Source organism: Zootoca vivipara, chromosome 4 (genome assembly GCF_965207765.1).
Source record: "Zootoca vivipara chromosome 4, rZooViv2.hap1.1, whole genome shotgun sequence".
Classification (NCBI taxonomy): Eukaryota; Metazoa; Chordata; class Lepidosauria; order Squamata; family Lacertidae; genus Zootoca; species Zootoca vivipara.
Window position 1 is genome coordinate 12,980,922 of NC_142587.1, and position 27,208 is coordinate 13,008,129.

The following is a 27,208-nucleotide window of genomic DNA, read 5'->3' on the forward strand; positions in this document are numbered from 1 at the left end:
TGTTTTTGCCTAGGTGGGGGGAGTGGACCAATGGTCAGAGGTGAGGAAGCTGCAATCCAGCAACATCTAGAGCAGCATTTCCCAAACTTGGGTCTCCAGCTGTTTTTGGACTACAACTCCCATCATCCCTAGCTAGCAGGAGCAGTGGTCAGGGATGATGGGAGCTGTACTCCAAAAACAGCTAGAGACTGAAGTTTGGAAAACCCTAATCCAAAGGGTGCACAGCTCCCCCGATTTAATCTTACTAAAATCAATGGGACTTAAGTGAGTCATAACTAGCTTGTCGCACTAATTTCAGTGGGACTGACCCCATGACTGTTACGGGAATGTAGAAACCATTACATGGCAAATGTGTCTCTCTGTGTGTACATGCACACAAACACTAAAGCCACCCCAAGCATGGCCTCTGATGCTACTGAGTTTTGTCCCACACAATTCTGCCATTCCCACATCACTGGAGTATCCTGGATGAAACCACAAGGACGTGGTAACCATTTTGCTTTCATGTCATGAGAATCAGCTCGCAATAACAGTGACAGCAGAACCAGGGAGGGAACAGTTCTTCCAGGATTAGTTAACAAAAAACGAGACGTGGTGATCTTACGCAAGGAACAAATAAATTTAGTGGATGGGGAAACATCACTTGAAAAGGACAGTGAGCAACTTCACAAGGGGGTGTTTCTAGGACTAAGGTGAGACCATGAAGCTCCCTTGTTATTTTTGCCATTGGATACTGCATGTTGTTTAAGCAATACTGTATATTGTTAAATATCTTGTTTATAGCATTGAAATGTGCTTTTTTGTACTTTATTATATATTTGTTTTGCTGGGTTATCATGCCATTGTTTGGGTGGTGTTTGTTTGAAATGCATCCTCATTTCTTTGTTGTAAGTGACTTTGAGCATGATCTTTTTCTATGTGGAAGAGTGGTATACAAATAAAATAAATAAATGAATGAATGAAAACCACAGCAATGAAACAAAGGGTTCTGGATGCATTGCAAGCCTAATTCAAACGGAAATTCAAAAGTAGGGTAGATTTCGGAATGTTTGCCAGAATTGTCAGATCACAAACTCTCGGGATCTGGAAGCAATAGAACCATAGTTTGTAACTCAATTTTTCTTTGAAGTGAATGTAGGTTGTTACATGATATAACTTGTAAAAATTGTGTTTCGTTATGAAAAATAATAATGGTCGACTGAATCCACTCTTTGAATCATGGTGTTTGCTAGGAAACTGTAAATCTAATAGACCTCCCAGACATGGGACACTAAAATTATAAATGCTAAACAAAGAAATGCGTAAAACCTGTGTGCTTTGCTGCTGTTGAGTTGCCATTATTTTGTTTAATTCCAATCATCCAATTTTATTCACGCTTGGGCTGTAAAATCTGGCAGTTTCATGTTGTCTTTATCAATATGGACAGCATCTGCTTCTCTCGATTACAGATTTGTTCCTTCTAGGTGAAAGTGAATAATAAAACAAAATGCTCTTTCTTTCGTGGAGTATTTACTTTGTCTTAGTGGGTGTATGCGTTGAGGGAGCAAAGCACAAGGAATCGTGTGCAAAAACAGTTAACAATGCTCTCCTGCCCTGGCTTTGAAAATGAATGTGTTAATCCATGCTAATCTAGTAGAATACTTTGAAAACAATTACGTTTAGTTAACAACCCACCTGCCAGCCTGAGTAGCATTATAAATATGCTTCAATGCATACATATTTTCACTCTATTGCACCTGTAGGCAGAATTAAAGAAAAGGATAATAACTCTGAAACTGATTATGGTGGCTCAGTGGTGTATATGTACAATTCAGTTTAGCGTTTCACATTCTTTGATCATTGACATGAGGAGTGGACGGTGCAGGTGAAGAGACATTCGGTATAGTGTTATCTACAATAACTGGAAACAGTGCTCTGGTAAAGTTGTTAAGAGTAAAGATGGTAAAAAGTAAAGGCAAGGGATCCCTGGCCAGTCAAAGGCGACTATGGGGGTGTGGCACTCATTTTGCTTTCAGGCCACGGGAGCTGGCGTTTGTCCACAGACAGCTTTCCGGGTCTTGTTGAAGGGAGTGGTAGACATGAAGTGCTTTATTCAGCCTGCAGTCCTGTCAAGGGACCGGGCCATCGCTCACTCCAGCAAGCAGAGACAGGGCAGTTCTGCTATGGTCATTACATCACAGAGAAAGCAATCTGAAAGGTGTGGGGAAACCCTGATGTAGTTGGCTGCTGGCTTGTCTGCTGCCACGGTATTCAGGCCCGTACCTCCCAGTAGCCATAGAAAGGTTAAGGTAAAGGTAAAGGACCCCTGAACAGTTAAGTCTAGTCAAAGGCTACTATGGGATTGTGGCGCTCATCTGGCTTTCAGGCCAAGGGAGCCGGCATTTGTTTGCAGACAGCTTTCTGGATCATGTGGCCAGCATGACTAAACTGCTTCTGGCGTAACGGGACACCGTGATGGAAACCAGAGAACACAGAAATGCTGTTTACCTTCCCACCACATCTTCCCATACCTGTTCATCTACTTGCACTAGTATGCTTTTGAACTGCTAGGTTGGCAGGAGCTGGGGCAGAGCAACAGGGGCTCACCCCATTGCATGAATTTGTATCACTGACCTTCCGACGGGCAAGCCCAAGAAACTCGGTGGTTTAGACCACAGCGCCACCTGCATCCAAATGGACGTCAGCAGCATAGTTCACAACAATAGCCTAGCACATTGTATAGCGCAAACAAGTTTTGCTGTGTTACCAGACCCAAGGGATTCTGCACCGGCACTCTCCTCCCTATTTCATTCCTACTCTTCCTTTCGTTGTGTCCTTTTGAGATATTATGACAAATCTCAAAAAAACTCTACTCCCTCCACAGCAAAAACCGATTCAGAGATTGCAACAGTTCACAGCTCTCTAACAGTGCTGGGATGGACCATTCGTTGGATGGATGGGGTAGATGGGACACTCAAGAGGGCTCACAGCAAGTTCCGCCTCTAAGTAGCCAGCCAAGGGGACTGTGGATCTAAGTGAAGGGACTCCAAGAAAGCACTCTATGGTTGCGCAGCAGCTGCAATGTTTTTTCTCATTCACCATGAATAGAAATGGCAGACACCCCAGTCACTTGAAACAATTGTCTCAATCTGCCTAATGATAGCCTGTGCTCAGCCCAATTTAAGGTATGGAAGTAAGCTCCCAGAGTTCAGTTGGGTGACATTTGATGAAGTTAATGGACATGTTTAATTTAGATTCATCAGTTTCGGTGGGACTACTCTGAGTCCTCTTCTTTGGCGATCACTTGTAGCTGAGTAAGATTCCATAAACACGGTTTTAACAGTGAGTCTGTAAGTGACTGTAGAGGCCAATTCTGGATCCACACGTCCTTCCACAGCGGGGACATAGGTTTCCGGGCGGGAGTTGATCATGGTGAGGGTTTGCCAAGTGTGCCTTCCTCTTAGTGCGTTCTCCCTTTCGTCCTGAGTTTGAGCTTCTTCAAAACCCATGACACCTTTGGTAAAGGCTGTTCTCCAATTGGAGCACTCGCAGGCCAGTGTTTCACTAGTCTGAGTAGGACCTAGTTGACTACAACCCTTAGGATTGCAGTGTTGGTATATAAGTTTTCGTGTGAATTCAAAGCATCCCTTCACGTACATTCTTTTGGTAATCCCTCACAACAACCTTATCAAGTAGTTCTACATTATTATTTCCATGTTACAGATGAATTGGATGCTGAAGCTAATAAGTAGCAGCTTGCATAATGTCACCTTGGAAGTTTATGGCTTAGCTGAGTTTTGAAACGGGAGGCTACCAGCTCTTAGCTTTTGCACTAAAGAGATATTCTCTTTCAGCTCTGTTCTGTAAATATTGTCGTGATAAAAATGGGCATGCATATGGCAGAGACGCCCTTATGGAAATACCAAGATAGGTCTAATGCAGCTGTGAGTCTTGCAAGTTCTCAAAAACAGTGTCCTATAGTTACACCTGACCTTAGCCTGAAATTGAAAATGGAAACAGGTCCCCATCATCTCAGGAGGAGGAAGAAAAGGAATATTAAGGCACGATAACAAGTCCCTTGCAGACCCATAATGAAAAGGAAATTTGAAAGAATTCATTGTGCAGTTCTCTTGAAATATCATGACTTTTCAAGCCAACCTTATGTTTCTTGGGGATCTTCATCACAATTCTTGAAAGCCTGCTGTTGGCATCTGTAGCTGCAGTAAATGGCACTTCGGCTAAATGCTATTGCATAACAAAGGTACTCCTGGCAAGGTCACTGGAAAGGTCTGGACGTTATTGCTTTAAGGAATAGTAACTGCTTTGAAGCACATTGCATCTATGGTCCCATGCCACCTACATTAGGGACACTGACCTTCAAAATAATTTATAACATAAAGCATTCAGCCAGTATCCTTTAGCTGTATTCTCCAACCCACTCTTCTTTCTGCTAGGCAGCCACAAATTTCAGTATCAAAAGATGAGTCTGAGCCCAAATTTAAGTTAAATTCCATTCTGCCACCCATAAATGCTTGGTCAGGAGGAAATCGGCGTTTGGCTGATCAGAGGTCCTTGGGAACTGCTTTTAGTTCCTGTAAGTGGTATTTATATAATACAGAAATTAAATGTCGTGTGTTTTTTGAACTCTGTATATGACACTACACACAGCTGTTGTGCTTACACAAGTGTATAATTATTACCCACTCACTTTCCTTTCTGTCCTTTAGGGAGCTGTAGTCACAAATTGTGCTGAAACAAGGAGGGTGGGGGAATAAACAAAGAAGGCTTTTGGGAATACAAAATTGATTACACAGCATCTCCTGATATCTATATCTCTGATCTGGAGCTACGTACAATTTCTTTCACATAAAGATTTTCTATCTAGCTCACTGGGGTGTGAACGTTTGGACATATGTATGGAGCAAGCCCCTGTTCATTAAGGGAACTTCTTGCCTACCCATCAAAACCTTTACATTCACAAGAAGCATTCGGAATGGAACACATGCCTTATTTCAGGGATGAAGAAGTCAGAAATGTTTGCCAGTTCTGGGACACAGAGTTTTACTAAAATGGTCATCCTGCAAAGTCAGGACTGCCTGTTTCTGTAGTCTTGGGGAACACTTCTGTTCTCAAGATCCTAACTTCTTTATGGAATGTTAGGTTCTATAATAAAATTGACATTTATTATTAGCAATGAGGGCTGTGTGCGTATTGCAGTACATGTGTTCGGAGGGTTTCATTCCATCAACTGGGCGGGTGGGTGTGGAAGGAAACTTTCTGAAAGGTTCTTTCAAAAGGTAGATTGGCAGTAAAATACAGTGCAGACTCTTCTTTTCCTTAAAAGTGAGGTTGCAGGTGACATTTTTTTACCTGGATTAAAAATTAGTAAAACTAGTGAAAGGGGTAGTAAAGTTTCTTCAGGGGAGGGGGGGTTATCTAGCTTGGGAGCTGCCATTTGTTTATTCCTCTTCTGAGATATTTTTTTCTTTTTACAGTGGTACCTCAGGTTAAGAACTGAATTTGTTCTGGAGGTCCGTTCTTAACCTGAAACTGTTCTTAACCTGAGGTACCACTTTAGCCTCCTGCTGCCGCTGCCGACACACTTTCTGTTCTCATCCTGAAGCAAAGTTCTTAACCCAAGGTACTACTTCAGTGTTAGCGGAGTCTGTAACCTGAAGCGTCTGTAACCCGTCTGTATTAGAAAGACAAATTTATGAAATCAGAAATCCTTATTTTTATTTCACTGGGCAATTATCTGGGTATATTTGCTGCCTGCAATATGAAATAGAAATGGCACTTTGTGGGGTGGAAAGGTTGATAGGAAATGTGGAGCCAATCAAATACTTTCATCAGCTATCAATCCCCTCTGCACCTGTTTGCCATGAGATTTATTATGGCCTGATTCAGACTGCTACATCACAGATTCCAAATTGTGTTCTGGAAACTTTCTTTTATGTTCCCATTGTTAAGGTAAATGGATGGTCATCTCAAAAAAGAAAAAAAGAAATGTTGGCATGCCGGGGCACACTTTGGTTCTTTATAGCACAAGTCAGTATAGCTATCCAGTAATACTGTATACTATGTAATAGTTTGTATTGATATAAAGGTTTTATTGACGCTTTGCTACCTGTGAGTTATGCAGGTCATCTCAAAGAAGTAGCAAAATGACTTTTATAGTGCACTGTGCCACCGTATATTCCACACACGCCATGCAAAATACATCGCTAAACTGATAGCGAGGAAAAGAAACACAGCAAAGCGTTTTAAAGCTGTTGTTATTGATGCTTCTTTTATATGATGGTTCCCCAGTAACGTGTGCAGACTTGGAGACCCATAAATTCTTGGGGTTTAGTTGGTTCCTTGGGCTCAGCGCAACTATTGTGCCGCTTCAGCCTTGCAGAGCGCAAGAGCTTAACTAGGGCTGGATATAGATGACAGGGCAGGTGTGGTGCCGTATCCAAAACAACAGCCCTGTCTCATTCCAGTGAACCAAAACTGGCAACATAATGGCATGCTACATGTCCCTCTAGCAGAACCAGCCAATAAAGTTCAGTGTAGGCGAGGAAATACTTGGTCCCTGATACCAGCGCACACTGTTTTGTGTCAGTAGATATGTCCAGGGAGAAAGAAGGAGATGTAGGTTTGCTGCATTTAACAGCAGCTCCATGTTGCCTGAAATCATAGAATCATAGAGTTGGAAGAGACCACAAGGGCCATCCAGTCCAACCCCCTGCCAAGCAGGATACACCATCAAAGCATTCTTGACATATGCCTGTCAAGCCTCTGCTTAAAGACCTCCAAAGAAGGAAACTCCACCACACTCCTTGGTAGCAAATTCCACTGCTGAACAGCTCTTACTGTCAGGAAGTTCTTCCTAATGTTTAGGTGGAATCTTCTTTCTTGAAGTTTGAATCCATTGCTCCGTGTCCACTTCTCTGGAGCAGCAGAAAACAATCTTTCTCCCTCCTCCATATGACATCCTTTCATATATTTGAACATGGCTATCATATCACCCCTTAACTTCTCTTCTCCAGGCTAAACATACCCAGCTCCCTAAGCCGTTCCTCATAAGGCATCGTTTCCAGGCCTTTGACCATTTTGGTTGCCCTCTTCTGGACATGTTCCAGAGCCTGTCAGTTCCAGCCTGAAATGCTGGTGTAGTAGAATGGCCAAGAGACTGAGCTGTGAATCAGGAAGTCCCTGGTTTGAATCTTGCCTCAGCCATGAACTGGAACACCCTCCAGCCTCAGCCCTCTCCTCCCTCTGCAAAATGGAGGCTACGGATACTGACCTAGCTTACAGCAGCCTCTCCCAACCTGGTGCCCTCCAAGATGTTGCTAGACTATAACTTGTATCATTCCCGACGACTGGCAGTGGTGGCTGGGGTCGAGGAAAGTGGTAACCCAAAATATTTGGGGAAGGCTGAGGTTACAACTAGATAGCACATGCGAAGCGCTTTCAACACTCGAAAGCACCAGTTTTTTCACTAGCTGCAGCTTTTTAATAATGAAAGCGTAATGCTGGTGGTCACCCACCAAAAGAGGTTTAAAGACTCTCTCAAGGCAAATCTAAGAAAAGGTAGTATAAACACCAACAACTGGGAAACACTGGCCTGTGAGTGCTCCAGTTGGAGAACAGCCTTTACCAAAGGTGTCGTGGGCTTTGAAGACACTTGAACTCAGGGCGAAAGGAAGAAACATGCTAAGTGGAAGGCATGCTTGGCAAACCCTCACCGTTTCCTACCCAGAAACCTATGTCCCCACTGTGGAAGGACATGTGGATCCAGAATTGGCCTCCACAGTCACTTACAGACCCACTGTTAAGACCGTGTTCATTGTAGACAATCTTACTCGGCTGTGAATAATCACCAAAGAATAATAATAATGCAATGAAGCACTCTTTCACTCACAATGTCCTTTCCTACCACATCCAACCCCCTTCATGGATCAATGCCTTGTCGTGGCGAAGGGGCTTGAATAACTCAGAGAAGCTATGAGCTATGCCATGCAGGGCCACCCAAGATGGACAGGTCATAGTGGAGAGTTTTGACTAAACGTGATCCACCTGGAGAAGGAACTGGCAAGCCACTCCAGTATCCCTGCCAAGAAAACTCCATGGACAAAGACAACAGGCATATAAAAGTTATGACGCTGGAAGATGAGCCCCTCAGGTCGGAAGGCATCCAACATGCTACTGAGGAAGAGTGGAGGACAAGTACAAGTAGATTCAGAGCTGATGAAGCGGCTGGGCCAAAGCCGAAAGGACGCTCAGTTGCGGATATGCCTGGAAGCGAAAGGAAAGTCCGATGCTGTAAAGAAAAATATTGCATAGGAACCTGGAATGTAAGAACCATGAATGGAGGTAAGCTGGATGTGGTCAAAAATGAGATGGCAAGAATAAATATCGACATCCTGGGCATCAGTGAACTAAAATGGAAGGGAATGGGCGAATTCAGTTCGGGTGACTATCATATCTACTACTGTGGGCAAGAATCCTGTAGTAGAAATGGAGTGGCCCTCATAGTCAACAAAAGAGTGGCAAAAGCTGTAAAGGGATGCAATCTCAAAAATGACAGAATGATCTCGATACGAATCCAAGGCAGACCTTTTAACATCACAGTAATCCAAGTTTATGCACCAACTACCGGAGCTGAAGAAAGTGAAATTGACCAATTCTATGAAGACCTACAACACCTTCTAGAAATGACACCAAAGAAGGATGTTCTTCTCATTACAGGGGATTGGAATGCTAAAGTAGGGAATCAAGAGATAAAAGAAACAACTGGCAAGTTTGGCCTTGGAGTTCAAAATGAAGCAGGGCAAAGGCTAATAGAGTTCTGTCAAGAGAACAAGCTGGTCATCACAAACACTCTCTTCCAACAACACAAGAGACGACTCTACACATGGATATCACCAAATGGGCAGCATCGAAATCAGATTGATTATATTCTCTGCAGCCAAAGATGGAGAAGCTCTATACAATCAGCAAAAACAAGACCTGGAGCTGACTGTAACTCAGATCATCAGCTTCTTATAGCAAAATTCCAGCTTAAACTGAAGAAAGTAGGAAAAACCACTGGGCCAGTAAGATACAATCTGAATCAAATCCCTTATGAATACACAGTGGAAGTGAGGAACAGGTTTAAGGATTTAGATTTGGTGGACAGAGTGCCTGAAGAACTATGGATGGAGGCTCGTAACATTATACAGGAGGCAGCAACGAAAACCATCCCAAGGAAAAGGAAATGCAAGAAAGCAAAATGGCTGTCCAACGAGGCCTTACAAATAGCGGAGGAGAGGAGGCAAGCAAAATGCAAGGGAGATAGGGAAAGATACAGGAAACTGAATGCAGATTTCCAAAAAACAGCAAGGAGAGACAAGAGGGTCTTTTTAAATGAGCAATGCAAAGAAATAGAGGAAAACAATAGAATGGGGAAAACCAGAGATCTGTTCAAGAAAATTGGAGATATGAAAGGAACATTTCATACAAAGATTACCATAATCAAGGACAAAAGTGGTAAGGACCTAACAGAAGCAGAAGACATCAAGAAGAGGTGGCAAGAATACACAGAGGAATTATACCAGAAAGACATGGAGGTTTCGTACACCCCAGGTAGTGTGGTTGCTGACCTTGAGCCAGACATCTTGGAGAGTGAAGTCAAATGGGCCTTAGAAAGCACTGCTAATAACAAGGCCAGTGGAAGTGATGATATTCCAGCTGAACTATTTAAAATTTTAAAAGATGATGCTGTTAAGGTGCTACACCCAATATGCCAGCAAGTTTGGAAAACTCAGCAATGGCCAGAGGATTGGAGAAGATCAGTCTACATCCCAATTCCAAAGAAGGGCAGTGCCAAAGAATGCTCCAACTACCGCACAATTGCGCTCATTTCACACGCTAGCAAGGTTATGCTTAAAATTCTACAAGGCAGGCTTAGGCAGTATGTGGACCGAGAACTCCCAGAAGTGCAAGCTGGATTTCGAAAGGGCAGAGGAACCAGAGACCAAATAGCAAACATGCGCTGGATTATGGAGAAAGCTAGAGAGTTCCAGAAAAACGTCTACTTCTGCTTCATTGACTATGCAAAAGCCTTTGACTGTGTCGACCACAGCAAACTATGGCAAGTTCTTAAAGAAATGGGAGTGCCTGATCACCTCATCTGTCTCCTGAGAAATCTCTATGTGGGACAAGAAGCTACAGTTAGAACTGGATATGGAACAACTGAGTGGTTCAAAATTGGGAAAGGAGTACGACAAGGTTGTATATTGTCTCCCTGCTTATTTAACTTATATGCAGAATTCATCATGCGAAAGGCTGGACTAGATGAATCCCAAACCGGAATTAAGATTGCCGGAAGAAATATCAACAACCTCAGATATGCAGATGACACAACCTTGATGGCAGAAAGCGAAGAGGAATTAAAGAACCTTTTAATGAGGGTGAAAGAGGAGAGCGCAAAATATGGTCTGAAGCTCAACATCAAAAAAACCAAGATCATGGCCACTGGTCCCATCACCTCCTGGCAAATAGAAGGGGAAGAAATGGAGGCAGTGAGAGATTTTACCTTCTTGGGCTCCTTGATCACTGCAGATGGTGACAGCAGTCACGAAATTAAAAGACGCCTGCTTCTTGGGAGGAAAGCAATGACAAACCTAGACAGCATCTTAAAAAGCAGAGACATCACCTTGCCGACAAAGGTCCGTATAGTTAAAGCTATGGTTTTCCCAGTAGTGATGTATGGAAGTGAGAGCTGGACCATAAAGAAGGCTGATCGCCGAAGAATTGATGCTTTTGAATTATGGTGCTGGAGGAGACTCTTGAGAGTCCCATGGACTGCAAGAAGATCAAACCTATCCATTCTTAAGGAAATCAGCCCTGAGTGCTCCCTGGAAGGACAGATCGTGAAGCTGAGGCTCCAATACTTTGGCCACCTCATGAGAAGAGAAGAATCCTTGGAAAAGACCCTGATGTTGGGAAAGATTGAGGGCACTAGGAGAAGGGGACGTCAGAGGACAAGATGGTTGGACAGTGTTCTCGAAGCTACGAACATGAGTTTGACCAAACTGCGGGAGGCAGTGCAAGACAGGAGTGCCTGGCGTGCTATGGTCCATGGGGTCACGAAGAGTCGGACACGACTAAACGACTAAACAACAACAACAACCACATCCAGCTGGGCTGGCAAATGAGCAATGCTACATAGGAAGATGATGAACAATGCTGTCTTCTTAACCACTTTATGAACTTAGTTACTGGGCCTACCACAAACTGTTCTCCACATTTGAGCTACATTCCTACTATGCTTTGTAGTACAGGGATGGGCAAACTTCATGCTTGTGGAATCTCCTTCCCTGCTCCCCTACTAGCACCCCAAGATCTACCAACTTGAGCCAGGTGTAAAATACAGGTGTAAAATATAGAACAGTTTGGACTCTAAGCACATTCTGGGCCTAAGAATTTGTTTTCAATACTAGAGCAGAATTGAGTTCACAAGCTTTCTTCGTCTCAGCAGCCCAATTTAGAAGGAACAAAAAGTCATTTTGTTGTTGCTATTATCGGTATGCACCGTCCGTGAGATTCAGTTTGGGCTTCAATTTGGCAATTTGGAAAACAGTTCACCTGGGTCCAAAGTGCTTTTTAGTCTGTCTGATTTGGCTCAAGGCCCATCTGAACCTAGTGGAACAATTGGGAAGCAGACACCCTTACCAATCTCCTGAAAATCACCCCGACTTCTACCAGTAGATCCGAATTTACTTTCTATCAATCCCTAATGGATAAAACTGCAAGGGAAAGCAAAACAGCACACACATCTGATTTATATTTGAGTTTCCAACTAGTCTGCTGTTTTGGCAGTTTAAAACGGACTGGTCTGCCCTATCATGTGAGAAGCTACTGTCGGAATGGTGAAAACACCTCCCACTGTGTGCGTTTTTCTCCCTTGACTGTGCATAGAGGGTCTTGGCGGGAGCCATGCACCCTGACCCTAAGAATGTTTAGCCAAAAGTAAGCCCCACTGAATTTAAAGGAACTTGAATATATAGAGTATTAACATCCTAACCCCAACCTGACCCTAAGAATGTTTAGCTGAAAGTAAGCCCCACTGAGTTCAAAGGAACTTGAATATATAGAGTATTAAGATCCATACAACAATATCTGCCCACACAGCAGATTCAAATCTAAAAGATCATCGTAAATTAATTTCCTACAATAAGCCTTTCCTATAAGGGGGCTTCAAGGTTTTCAAAGCTCAGGGCAGCTTCTGAAGTTGCATAACTCTACTCTCAACTTGAAAAGGTATGCAAACACATTTTTTATTACTGTAAGCAAAGGTAGCTTTAAGTATTTATTTATGGTTATTTATTCATATTACCCATCATTCAAATTGCTCAGATGCCATCTTACACGCAAACCCAGGTATTTGAGGTCTGATGATAGGGTTTTTGGTTTCTGTTTGGAAAAATTATTTTGAAAGTGTAGAAAGGCTCTACCCTTACTCTGGTTACAAGTTCTTTACCCTTTCTGCTGTTGAAGTGGCTTTCCTTCCCGTGGGCATCAGGGGGTGAATACGTGTTTTAACTTTTGTACAGTGACTAGAAATCTATCCAGTGCTACACATGACAACTCAGAAGTAAGGCATGTTGAGCTCAATGGGACCTACTCCTAGATATGTGTGTATAGGGCTAGAGCCCTTGACATGGTTATAAAAAAATAAACACTTACTCAGGCAAATTTACCAGTTGGCAGCAATTATTATACAACACTGGAGAATGCTCTCCAAGACAGTTCTGGGAATAAAACTATGCACAGAGGGGCCACCGAAGTGATGTATAAGTATTCGCTTGAAGAACCTGCAGGGCGTTTTCAAAACACTGTCAACGTGCTAGGCTCACTGTAAATTGTCAGCACAGTAATGAATATATTATTTGTTCCTAATAGTTTTAAGAATTTAGAAGGTTCTGATGCAGCTAATGTATTTAGATTGCCATCAGGATATTAAATAAATCTTTCCACTGAAGGCAAGCTGGAATCAAGTCTTCCCAAACCATTCATAAGCATGACGAGGTTTGCTCAATGCCTTGTTCTCTGATTTATCTTCAAATGGGAGCAACGCAACAGCAAATATATGGGTTGTTGGCAGAATGATTTCTGCAAAGCCGCGTCAATTAGAATTCACAGAACATTTGATCCAGAGTGCCTTTGACCTTCATAAAGCTGCATTAGAAAACCCTTTCCTTCCCCCTCCTGACTGAAACTAACAGTAGAGAGGCAGAAGGGTAAGTATGATCTGGAATATAGTTTCTGGATTGTAAATGAAAGCTGGGCTAATTGGTGTGAATTGGCTTCTTGTATTTAATCATACAAAGGTCAAAATCAAAATCCTTTTCATCTTTTAAAGATGACTAGTTTTTTTCACGTCCGACTACAAATATAATCCAGTTAAAACAAAACGCCAGTCATGGCAAATCCTTCATTAATAGAGGGAAAATAGTAATTTGCAGGTAGATTTTCCATCACGCTATTTCCGCAAGGCCAATTTATCCATTTATTTTTGTCTGTATGTATTCATACATAACAAAGATAGCCAATCTAAGTGGTGCCTAAGCACTAGAAGGATGGGATAGCTAACAACAATTAAAATAAAGAATGAAATGCAAAAAGGCTTTCCTAGAGCTGAGCCAAAATATCTCAGAATACTTTTTCTTAAGAACAATTCTGATTCCACCCTCTCAAAATAGACTTCTCCCCCCCCCAAGAATTCTCCATCACTGTTACCTCCAGAAGTGACTCAACAGGTGGGGCAGAGCTGCTATGTTAGCTTTCCAGAAGACAGATTGCTGTTGATTACTGAGAGGGAGAGAGGTGAGATGGTGGCAAAGTCAGCACGGTGCAAATGCCCTGGTGGCGGCAACCTGGCACTCATGCCAGTGTATCTGCACCACCCTGACCAACCTGCTGTCTCTCCCTCATGATGAGCAACACCACCCCTTCTACTGGGAAGCTAGTGTGGTAGCTACAAGCACAGCAACAGTAACCAATGAGGTGCTGGGAGAGCAGTGTTGAAGTAAGAGTAGCCAAAGCGCAGCAAAGAAGCTCAAATCATATTTATGACGGGCACTCTTCTTTGGAAATTAAACCAATGTCCAGACATGAACATTCAAAAACTTTCTTTGCAGAAACTTATAGTTATAGATGAATTAAAATATTTACAATCACATGCTTAGCATGGCCCTACAGTCTCTTCTTATAACTTCCAAACAACTGTATTTTCCTCTCTTTCCAGAGCTCAGCATTCAGCCTTCTGTATCTCAATCAGGCCATGCCTTGCAGCTCCTATGAGAGATTTCCACTACTACCTCCTCCTGCAGCTTTGCTCTTCTTCTTTCAAGCAAAGAAGAAGCACTCCAGCACTCTATTCAACTTAGCAGTGTTCACAGTGGATTCTAAAATACAGTCATCTTGCTTCACATAAAATGGAGTCTCTTCTGAAGGAAATCAGCCCCGAGTGCTCACTGGAAGGACAGATCGTGAAGCTGAGGCTCCAATACTTTGCCCACCTCATGAGAAGAGAAGAATCCTTGGAAAAGACCCTGATGTTGGGAAAGATGGAGGGCACTAGGAGAAGGGGACGACAGAGGACGAGATGGTTGGACAGTGTTTTCAAAGCTATGAACATGAGTCTGACCAAACTGTGGGAGGCAGTGCAAGACAGGAGTGCCTGGCGTGCTCTGGTCCATGGGGTCACGAAGAGTTGGACACGACTAAATGACTAAACAACAACAACTTCTTCACTAGATACCTCCCATGTGACCGTGAGTCAATCACATGGGAACTACTAGAGAACTCTCTAGAATTCAGTTACCCACTACTCAGATTTAAATGCATAGTAATGCATACAATTTCAGTGGATTAAATGACTATACTTAACAAGCGGGATAGAGCAGGAAGCAGCGGTGAGGTTGGTGCAGTACAAACACACAGGCAGAGCCAATCTGGTCTCCCCCTGGTGTGTTTACACCACACAAACCTCCCCTCTATCTCCCAGTAAGCAGGAGCAATGCAACCAACCAGAGGTCAGGTGAGTGCCGCCACCCCATCACACCAAACAGAAGGATAATGATTCTGCTTGCTAACTGCGAGTTGCACTCAAAACTAAAATTGCACTCAGACACTGTCCACTCCTTCTCCTTCTCTGTGTTCAAGAGACTCACAGTGACAAATGCAAGTGGAAGAAACTGCCCCACACGGCACCGGCCCACACAGCACCTGCAAATGAGTTTCTCTTTCCCTCTTTTTTGGCAATGCTTTATAGGAATAGCCATCTCAGTTTCCTTGATCACAAATAGGGTGGGGGACATTTACAGAAGACATTTCTGCATAGCTATATGGTGAAACACCAGGAAGGAGTCAGCCAACAGAGGCTCATGGGTACAAAGAAATTCATAATTTAGTTTTCCCCAAGTCACAGTAATACTATGTATACAACACACTAAGATTATTTAAGGCTACCTGCTCTGATAAAACCAATGGGAATTCTGCCATTGGTGATAGGATTGCATCCACAGATGGCTCCACAGGTAATTCAGATACCTCTGAATGTGGTTTTTAAAAGCCAACCTTGTGATTTTTAAAAAAGTAATCATCAAGCAGGAAAACATAATATTTGGGATGTGGATTACACGCAGTAAGCTGTGATTGTCAAACCACCTCCGATACCGTGGAAATTCGGTATAATGCAAAACGTAGTATAATTTCAATAAACTGCTCTTCCTTAAAAAGACTCTTGCAAGCTTCAGCATTCAAACTGAAACATCACTAGGAAAATGAATGGACTACTTGGCAATATCCCTTGGAAAATAGCTGGGTGGAAAAAGTGGTAATGGTACTTCATCAAAAGACTCTATGTTACGAATAAAGGTATTTGCAAACTGTTTAGAAACTAGTGAAAATTTCAGGTCACCCTGAAAGGCATCAGAATTGCAGTCAGCCAATTTTTGGTGCATTTGTTTACATAGCAAAATCACACACATGGCGTTTTCACCTCCAAGTAAAATATTACACTACCTGAATTAAATGCTAACGGGCTGGAAAGCTATCTACTCCCAATGGAGTTTTTTAAAAATAGTTCTAAAAGCTCCTTACATATATAGTTTCCATTGGGCAAAAACGGTTGTTTTGCTCCAACTATTATAACTGGACCCGAAAGAGTTGTTTTACATATGCATGGTGAAGTAAATCATATGCATGGTGAAGTAGTAGTATAAACGATACATTCATCTTCTATAGCATCTGCTTCTGAAGCAAGAATCCAACTGCCTCCAAAATGTCAAAGAATATCTACCTCCCTTTCTTCCTACCTTTCCAGCACAAACCTAGGCAGGTCTACTCAGAAATAAGTACTGTTGAGTTCAATTGGGCTCACTCCCAGATGAATTGGCATAAGACAGGACTGCAGCCATAATGTTCTTATTAGATTGAAGGAATGTATGATGTGACTAGGAGTGCCTGGCGTGCTATGGTCCATGGGGTCACGAAGAGTCGGACACGACTAAACAACAACATGATGTGACTTATGTTACTAGTCATTTTAGAGGACACAGCAGGACATTTGCTCCGAGGGGCCTGTTTCCTCAGTTCTGGTTGGTATTGGGCTGGTATATTGCTTTCAGCATTCTCTAATGATGGGTTATGGTTGTGACATATAGCTGCACATTTAAACAGAAAATTGTTTTACAGACTGCAACCCTGGGCAATTCTCTTGGCTCTGAATGGCACAATATCCCATGTCTCCAAAGAAGCAAGAATGTTATACAAAATCCAGCCTTTCATTACCAGGGTGGAAAAATATCTCCCCTTCCATATTACTGAAGAGTAGGTTAAAATTTGGCCAACTGACATTTCCAAGTAAATGGCTTGGGCCAAACATGCCCCAATATGACTATTTGTCTGCACACAGATCAAGCCAGTCAATTTTTTCCAGAATGTTGAAGGACTATTTGAAATCACAGTAAGCGAAGCTCGGGGAGAATCTATGCCACAGATCTGCTTGATCTGAATTTGGAGATGCAGCTAAGGTGCTAGACAGATGTTTGAATGCATTGATGGGCCAACAAACAAAGTGAATCCTGAAAAGGCAGAGATGTTTAGTGTTCCAAGGCAGACTGTTCTGGGCAGGATTGCAATTCCCTAGAAGGAGCAAGCTTGTAGCCTGGGGGGTACACCTAGATTCAACATTGACACTTGAGGCCTAAGTAGCCTCAGGATCTAGGAGTGCCCATTTTCAGCTCCAGTTGCTTCACCAGCTGCAGCCCCTGTTGGGCAGAGATGACTAGGGCACAGTGCTCCAAGCTCAGGTTGGATTACGGCAATGTATTCTACATGGGGCTGCCCTTGAAGACACCTTGGAAACTTGAACTGGCCCAAACTCTGACATTTCAGTGCTTCAGGCTGCAGTTTTTACTGGGAGTAGGGATAGAAGAGACGTTTGATTCAGTTACCTAATTGACATTTTCTGAAACAATACAAGAACCAAAACTCAGCTGCCCTTTGAAATTAGCACTTCTCTGAATTTTGCAATGCAGTTCTCCAGCCAAGTAATGTGCACAAATGTGCACTTACCAGGATAAAGCGTGCATAAAAATGCATATATAAGTGAACATATATTAGTGCAGGAAATCCACAACAGTAGCCTCCCCAATAGGTGAACAACATCCATTTTACCCTCAAAGGGCCTGCAAATATTTATGTATTGTGTATATCACATATCCAATCTTCTCATTATCACTGAAACTTCCTACTTGTCAGAGGCAAGGCCAGGATGCCGATACCCATTTTCAGCCATTAATACTCAGCAAAGTAGCAGACTAAAAAAAACAAAGAGAAAGTAAACGCTAAGCCACTTTAGTTTGTAGATGTTGCTTCAAGCACTATCCTTGAAATGCAAGGCAATTTAGGGATAATTCATAATTGCAAAATGTCAGCATTTTGATTTGTAAGCAAATGAAAAAAAGAAGTGTTTCCAAAACATAATCATCCATTTTAAAATAAATTACTTGAAACTCTTGGGAATGAGACTGATGAGCTAGAGCATTCTCATCTTTTCCCACTGAGCTGTTGATACCCCTCCCCCTTTCCTACAGACTGCTTCAAGGAAGGATAAAACAAATGAGAAAAATAATTGTAACAGAAAATAATTAACCAATGAATCAAAATGTAGCTACAGCCTCCTGCTACATATGAACACTTATGCTATTGAAAGCAAATTTTCTATTGACAGTTACACAATGGACTCATTATCGGAACCAAATACTGGCACCTCTGTGAATTGTATACACAAAGTATCAAATGTGGTAACAATAATAATAATTCAACAAAACAAAACAACAACACCACAAACTGGCTAGTCAATATGAAACCAAATTTACTGGAATAATAGCTAGAGTAGAGATAGGCTAGTAACCATTCAAACAACAAACATACTAAGGTGCCATGTGGCAAGTCAAGACCTGGAAATACTGAGAACATGGAATGGATCAAAGCAAAACTATATCTAAACAAATTACATGCACAGTAAATGTTATAGAGACTGGATTAATGAACCGTTCAACAAGTAGCGTGAGTCCAAACACGGAACGGCAACCCCATGCCACCACAACGGAGAGGGTAGCACAAAGGAGAAAATGAAAAATGTTCAAAGCCGCTTATCAAAGATGAACTGGATGGAATGTTCTTCAAAGGGTCTTGAGTTGGAAACCCAAAGCTGTGTGCATGGATCAATCAGGAGAAGACGAATCAAAGCCACCACCCTGATGGGAATAACACAGGTGGGTGAAAGAAGACCTGTCTTCCGGATATATTACAGGTTTCGCTACACGCTTCATCAGTCCAAAGAGCCAATCATACAAAACAGTTTACTCAGGATAAAGAAGATATAGATGTAGGTGACATTTTGCAGTGGGGTGAGATCTCAGAGGCTTCCTGACATGGCAATGAGAAAACAAAATATAGTTCAGCTATTACCTGACATTACTGGCATAGCCTGCCTCTCTTTGTGGTGGTGCAGATTCTGCCCACTACTCCTGGGTGATATAATGTTGCTGCCACCCACAAAAATCTGATGGTTGGAAAAGAAGAAATGTTTCTCCTCTCCCTTCTGAAGTTGCCTCCAGATTGTAGAGATGGAGTAGAATGTTTAACAGCCCCCCCAGGGGCTGATGGGAGTTGTAGTCCAACTGGAGGGGAGGAAGGGTGGGAGGAGCTGGAAGAGTCTAATGATTCTGGGGAGGTTTCCAGTGGGTTCCGATGGGCCTCATCTGCTCTCTGCAGGGGACACAGAGTTGACCAAAGAGAAGGCTGTAAATGCAGAGTCAGATTCTGGACAGAGACCAAGCAGGGTGATCTCATACAAAAGTTGCAGGGACCAGAAATTGACCAATTAGCCTGCTCCTGAAGTCTGACATGGAACTACGAAGAACCCACCAGTTCAGAATAACTGTAAAATGGATTGTTTTGGGCTCTTCATTTCAGGCAATTTCTTGTAGCAACTAGGAGATTTGGGGGGGGGGACTGGATCATGTACAAAACCCGAGTAACAAGTGCACATTTCTTGTTCGATAAAAATCATCTGAAAAGGCCCCAGATTTACCTCACTGTGACTGACAATGCAACACGGCAAATGTGACATATGAAATCATCTTGGGAGAGCCCTTCAGAGCCAAAATGACTGACATGCTTTGAAAGACATCTCTCATGCTTTGAAATTCTTTTCGGGGAAATGATTTCATAATTGTTTCTTGGAGGCCATGTCTGTGTTTATCGTTGCTCTTTCTTTCTCAAACACTCAGCACACTGCAGAGTTAGGCTGCTAATTTATGAACACTGACCTGGAAGTGAGCTCCATTGAACTCAATGAGGCTTACTTCTCAGTAGCCATACACAGAATTGTGCTGTTAAACTGGTTTAATAGCTATTATCTCTCACCAGAGAACCGTGGCAACTGTAGAGGAACAGGTGAGATGGCTGGAAGTTTCTAACAAGGAATGTCAGTACCTTTCCCTGCGGGGGACACAAGGTCTCTAGTATGCTAAAGGTGCTGGGAATTGTAGCTCTGTGAGGATTAAGGTACAGTTCCCAAGATTCACTGGGGGTGCATATGCTTTGAATGCATTTTAATTACATGGTGTGTACTCAGCCTTTGTGTTTCCTATAAAACCAAAATATCCATACCTGCCAAGTTGCTGTCGGAGAAATAAGGGACCGGGCCGGAAGTAGCAGACCAGAAGTAGCGCTGCCGCCATTTTGGAACTGGGCGGAGCATGCTCAGAAGTGACTTTTGATGCTGCTTTGCCCAGTTCCAAAATGGTCGCCGCGCCAGAAGTCGCACTGCAGCCATTTTGGAACTGGGCAGAGCAGCATCAAAAGTCACTTCTGAGCATGCTCCGCCCAGTTCCAAAATGGCCGCCGCGCCAGAATAAACCGGGGAAAAACAAAAAAATCCATTTTTTCAGTTAAGAACAGCTGGAAAAACGGGGATTTCCCGGAGAATGCGGGAGACTTGGCAGCTATGAAATATCTGCCTCTTAGCAGAATGTAGCATAGCAGAGCATCTAAGAAAGCTCGAATTCAGAGGCAATTTAATGTAATAGATACACTGCTATTAATAGGAAATTAAACCACATGGAGTTGGACCCAGACATTTACAGAAGGGAATCTAACAAGTGTTCTTGTCAGAAGAAATGGGAAGGATGATTTTCACTGATTTCCCCATTCCCCAGGGCCAGTCTCCCATTCTCTTCCAGAGGTCCCCTAACCATCGGAAGTAGCTTTTCAATGAGGCATAGGAAGCTACAGAGAGAAGGAAGAACAAGGAAAAAATGGTTTCCTCCAATGAATAGGGTTCCTCTCACTTCAGTTCCAGAATTCAAGTATAAATGAAAACACATTGTTGCTGAAACACTCTTTATCCCATACATACTTGCTTGAGTGGCAGGTTTTAAAGTCTACCACTAAAGGGCAAAGAAGGAGAGATAAACTCCTCCTGTCCTTCAAGAGATATAGAAGCAGGAACCTCCCATTCCATCAGATTCTTCAGAAGCAGCTCAGAGTGATTCTGAATTTCTTGGGAAACATGTTGGGAGTGAAAGACCTTCAGGATTGCGAATGGCTGGCCACCCACTTCTTGTGATGTGGACCAATCAACATATTGGAGATAAGAGAGGGAGAACTTGTGAAAAGCATATTAGCAAGGCTTATTCTGAGATGAGGCATCCATTCTCAAGCTAAGAAAGGTCATTCTGAATCAAGCACTCTAAGCATTGAGACTGGAAGGATAGGATATCTTGCTTTTAAGTCCCTGGGGTTGTTTTGGTGACAAAGTTATACGCTAAATTTGAAGGAAGGAAGGCTAGTATTGCTGGAGCTGAAAATGCATTCTGAGCAGGATTAAATTGCAGCAGTAATGTCAAACATTCTCAAAGTACGATTTTCGGGATTCTTTGTAGCCTGCAAACAATGGCTGGCAGTCATGGCAGTTAAGAGTGGCCTAAGGCAGATACAAATTATCCAGAAGGTTTATATACACTTCTGCTTGTATCCAGTTAAGTCATACTTAGAGTAAACCCACTGAAATCAATAGGATTTCGATAACATGTCAGTTTTGAAATCCTGGGCGCACGGATCACCTCCATGGGCCCAGCGTGCACGGCTCTTGCTGCTGCTGCTGCTTTCTCCTCCATCCAGCCATGCTCCACCTTGCCAAGCTTATCTCCTCCCCAACCCCGCCGCGGCTCCACACGCCCGAGGCATTCAGGAACAGAAACCGCCACACACACACGCTCTCCCCCGGGGCGGTGCCCACGATGAAACTTCTTCCCGGAGTCAGTTTCACCTGGGCTCCATAGCCCCGCCCACGTTCCCACTTTGTGTCCCCTCCCCTCCCGTGCCTTGGCCCCGCCCCTGAATGACCATGGCTCCCCCCCCCCCAGTTTTGATCCTGGGTATGCTCCTGTATGAGGACAAAAAAATCTATAAGAAAGGAGAACTGGGAAGCTTGCCAGTCTGTATAGCAGAAGCTTTCCCAATAATTGGAAGTAAAACCATCCGAAAAAATGCTGGATAGCTCCCTCCCCCACTTATTTGCAACTTAGGTTTTGGTACTTACAAAGAAAAAGTAGAATGAAAGGGGGGGGGATAAAACATTCAGTCACATTTACCCAAGCAAAGACTACTAATGCACAACATTATATATTATTTTCTTCACGCATGGTTCTCGACACAAGCTCCAGAGGTAAAATTGCTCATGCAGCCTATCCAATCTTTCATAGCTCAGCGGTGCTGCATACTTCTGCTTCTTCATTTTAATTTGGCTAGTAAAAGTTATGTAGTGTTTTGTATGAAGGGAATTGCATATGGTGTTTGTTATTAGAAGAGGCTTGACAGCTGTCTGACAGAAGTAGCCTGCCTGCAGTTCAATCCTCAAGGTGAGCTATGATTCACCCCCCTCTTTTGAAAACCTGCCGAATGTATGATTAAACAGAATTCCTTTTCCCAATAGGAAAAACACACACACCACTTTGCTTTACTACAAAGTTATCTTTGTAATTCTCAATGAAATATTTTGTATCGGACAAAATATTGTTTTTATTACACCACCAGTTTACACAAGGGGTAGTCAACCTTTTTATACCTACCGCCCACTAATGCATCTTTCTTGATGGTAAAAATTTCCTTACTGCCCACCAGTGCTCAATGGAAGGAGGATTCCGCCCATCTAGAATCCTGAAACGTCCACTAGTGGGTGGTAGGGACTGGGTTGACAACCCCTGACTTACACAGTACCTTAAGGAATAATTGAGAATGCCCATAAGGGAGTGGAGTTCATTTGGTTCCTTGGTACCCCAGCATTAAAATTCAGATACCGTTTCTTCAACCAGGAAATCTGTTTCATCCATTCCATTTGCTCTACAGAATCAGGCACCGTTGTGCAAAAACCCCTCCCAAATATACTGCCAATTAATTAAATAAATTTATATCTGTGATCTATTTTGTTGGGTGTGTACCTGGGAACTCACTGCTCATCATGGCTCATCCCAAAACCTGGCAGACAAGACTCTTGCATAAACCTCACGCCTGACAGTTCCAGCATCAGTAAAATGGTTGTGTAGAAAAAGTAGCACACTCTTCAAGAGTTTTAAATGGAATGGTTGAGGGAAAGAAGGCGAAAAAAGGAACAGTTTGGGAAAAAAACAAACCCTTACACAACATTTGCAACATAGGAAACAGAGGTTTATCATCAAACTATTTGGAACTGCTAAAATGAAATGATAAGGAAGGCATTATTTTAGGAGGCTGTATGTGGAGAAGGATGTTTAACGATAGCAGTAAATAACGAAGTTATGCATTATACATTGTTATAGTATTTTACAGTATCTAGCGATATTATATTGTGCATTATATATTAGTACTAGAAAGTATTCTTACATGAATTTTTTAAAAGAAAGAATATACAGTAGAAGCACCACCACCCTACCTATAGTGATACAAACTTGTTTATTCATCCAGCCATCAACTCCAGTCATTTGTGGTTTTTTAATTTATTTATTTTTTTACAAAACCACATGTAATAATGGCATGAATGCATGTGTACATACTCATTTACTGACTTTAGTACTAGATTAGATTAGATTCCACATTATGGGGGAGGGTGGAGCCTATACATATACAACACCTTTTCATTCTATAGTTCTATAGTTGTGCCCCCAAAGATGTGGTTGGTGATGGGGCCATGACAACAATGTGTCTATGGTCACAACCCTGTTCTTCCCCTCCATGTGATTGTAACTGAGTGGGCTGAACACTTTTATATTCTTTTGTCTAGTGTGGTGAAAACTTCATATTGACCCTGCTTATTATCAATGCAGTAATTTGTCATTGGATGAAAGAGAAGTGTGCCGATTTTCCTCTGGTTATTGAATCTCATGCAATTCACTTTACATAATGATGTGTGTCCAGGAAGGGTGTGTCTTGGGATAACTAAGAACATCAACACATCTCGACTCATCACGTTCATTTCTCCCTCAACTACCTTTGAAAAGTATATTTTATATATGTTCCTCAATGTGCCTGCCCTCTGTTCCATTTTTCATCCAGCCCCCTGTATTTTCCACACAGTCTGTAAACCCAACATAACAATACTCGTCCACCAGGGTGTGTTTTCTGCCAGAATTAAGATGTGAAGAGCTCTTCTACATTTTTGCTTGTCCTTCACAGCAGAGTTCTGCCTCGTTGCTCATTGTGCGTTTGTTTTCTTCCAAGGTATTCAGTGAAAGGGAATTATTTCAAAAGGAGGCAGAAAGATGAAACAGGCACTTCAAGAAAATTAATTGCTTTTTTGTGACAAGGGGAAGAAAACCACTCGACACCCAATGGGCTTTTTTTTCGAATGGGAAGACATCAGATATTTGCTTTGTTTCACTAATAAAGTGCTTTTTATATTTTATTTTAAGAAACCCAAAACCTATCACCCTATGGTGGCACTCAGTCAGGTGAATACGACTTTCAGATCAACTTCTTTTATGTTTCCTTTTTCCTCATTATCTTTATTATGGTTACATTTTGTTGCATCTCCTCTTCCCACCAATGATTTCTGGATGGTAGGCAAAACAAAAAAAATCTTTTGGGAGGGCACAGAGCTACCTAAATTGACTTACAGCAGAATGGCCATCTAACTGAAATGAAGTTTCCCGTTTTCTTCTTTATGTATCAGCATGATGCCTTATTATTATTCTGGGCATGGAAGGAGATAATTTGGCATATTTTTAACTCGATGCCTTATTATTATTCTGGGCATGGAAGGAGATAATTTGGCATATTTTTAACTCGAGTTATGGGGCTGATAGTTTTGCCTGTCACATCGATGGTTCCCAGAGCGTTTCATTCCCCCAATCATACTTGACTCAGGGAAAAAACGAACCAAGGATTGTGCTGCCTTCATATTTGCAGATCAGCTTGAAGCAGGATAGCTTTAATACAAAGTGTACTCTCTCACACAATTTCTCTCTCTCCTGCTAGGCTTGTTGCCACAAACCCAACCCTAACATTTGCAACATACTTCTCTCTCCCTCTCCCTCTCCCCCCCCCTCTCTCTCCCTCTCCCTCTCCCTCCCTCTCCCTCTCCCTCTCTCTCTCTCTCTCACACACACACCTATGAATTTAGGAATTTCAACATCACATGACAATGTGACACTGAGAGAGATTTAATGAAAACAGCTCCAAGGCAGAACAATGATTGTCCCCTATAAACCGCAGAAACTTTGATCGGAGAATGTGAGTGACAACCAAACGAAGGCATTCAATCGCTATGTCCCGTTTTCAATTTAGCAAATGCTGAACTTTTCTGAACTTCTCGTGGAGTTATATAGATTAATGGCTTCCTCCCGCCTCCTCCCCTCCCTGCCCCTCCAACTGTTCTTACCTACGAAGAGATTCCATTCTGTATCCAAATCAGCTTGGTTTGCAAGGCAGCCCTTCATTACGTTGAGGCAATAGTTGTTGCAAGGTTTCACAGTGGGAAGTCCCCGGCAGTAAGGGCAGTAAAGCATCTTCATTAGGGCTCGGATGCATCCCGGGGTAGGGCTGACCTGCAGAGTTTAAGGGCAGGAAAAAGAAAACAAAGGAAGTCAATTTCCTGTGTCTATCCGGAAATCTGATAGGTGAAAAACGCAGCCATCGGGCAACAAAACTGCAACTGGCAATGCATGACAATTGCTTAGCACTTAATGATAACTTTTGGTGGAAGCGCCACTTATCTTCAAGTTTTTAAAGCTAGTATAGATATCAATGATTCCAAAGAACAGCACACACACACACACACACCCCGCACCAGTTGGCACCTGTGATATTTAGACAGGGAGTATTTCAAAAGATGTGCTTGAATAAAGAAGCAGCAGGCTTGCACAGTTAGTGATGGATAGACCAGCCTCTTTTTATGTATTTACTCCACACCATTTCATATTAAGTAATGATTTTTTTTAAAAAAAATACCTCACCCAAAAGTTAGCATTTAATTTTTTTTAAAATGATCTTCTCTGAAAACACACACAATATACACACATGCATTTTTATTTTCTTCTTTTAGTTGAGAACTATGTCAGATCATTCAAGAGGCATAACAATATATGATGATAATGATGATGATGATGATGATGAATTTCAATTTATATACTGTCCTTTATTAAAAGATCCCAGGGCAGTGTACAATATTAAAACCACATTATAGAACATCAATAATAAAAACATAATAAAAAAGCATACTGACAGACAGCCTAATAAAATATAATAACAGTCCTCTTCCACAGACTTTTACAGGCCAAATATTATTTTATAGCCATAGGCATTTTTGCCTGGCACTAAAGACATGTAGTGATGGTCCCAGGTGAGCCTCTGCAGATGGATAACAACATTCTGATCCTCACATTCATCTGGGAGTAGCGGATCACGTCAGTTTATACAAGGAATGAATTCCTGGGGAATTCCTGGGGACAATTTCCCCATCTTTGGTGATCAACCTTAGCTGGTTTTGCCACCCTGTAACAAGGTTTCCTCCTCAGTGAGAAGTGGCTTTGTGACTTTTTTTAAAAGGGAAACTCAAAAATTATCACCTAAAACTCATAACCCCACATAGAAGGCAAATATCAACAGATGTACTTTAGTCCATCATTGCATCTCCATGCCAGGAAAAGCTGTTCTAGCTGAGTTTCTGCTTGCTATAGCCTTTAGCAATAAAAGTGGTAGCACCCTGACAATACCCTATTTGTTGTTGTTATTGTTATTCCAACTTGCGCTTTGCTTTTTCATATAAATATGCCCAAAGTGGCGCACAATAAAGTGTAAATCAATCAATAATTACAACACACACACCCCCGGTGGGAGACTGCTTTGACCCTCCTCCTCCATGGCAGGAGAAGGAGCTGGCCACTGAAGCTATGCCACGCTCGACTCTGTGCTTTGCCTCTCTGTGTTGGAGATTTCCCCCCCCCAACCCCAACCCCTAAAATATAGGGGGGGGTGTGCAACAGTGCTCGGTCCCCAGGAGCTGGTGCCCCTGTTGGTCAAGAAATGAAGGGTTTGTGTCACCTCACTACAATGAGAAAGGTCTTCCTTCTGAATTTCAGGCAGCAACTGTGGCTACAAGTCCCTGCTTCAACTGCTTGGTTATAAAGCTCCGAATGGAAGCGGC

General features: G+C 42.5%; 1 protein-coding gene across 1 annotated transcript in view; it reads right to left on the bottom strand.

Annotated features, from left to right (window-relative positions):
• GPC6 (glypican 6) overlaps positions 1-27,208 on the bottom strand; it is a 709,291-nt gene that overhangs the window by 146,271 nt on the left and 535,812 nt on the right. The window contains exon 4 of the mRNA XM_035116478.3: positions 25,445-25,610. Coding sequence (XP_034972369.1) covers positions 25,445-25,610 — 166 coding nt within the window. The remainder of the gene's footprint in view (positions 1-25,444; positions 25,611-27,208) is intronic.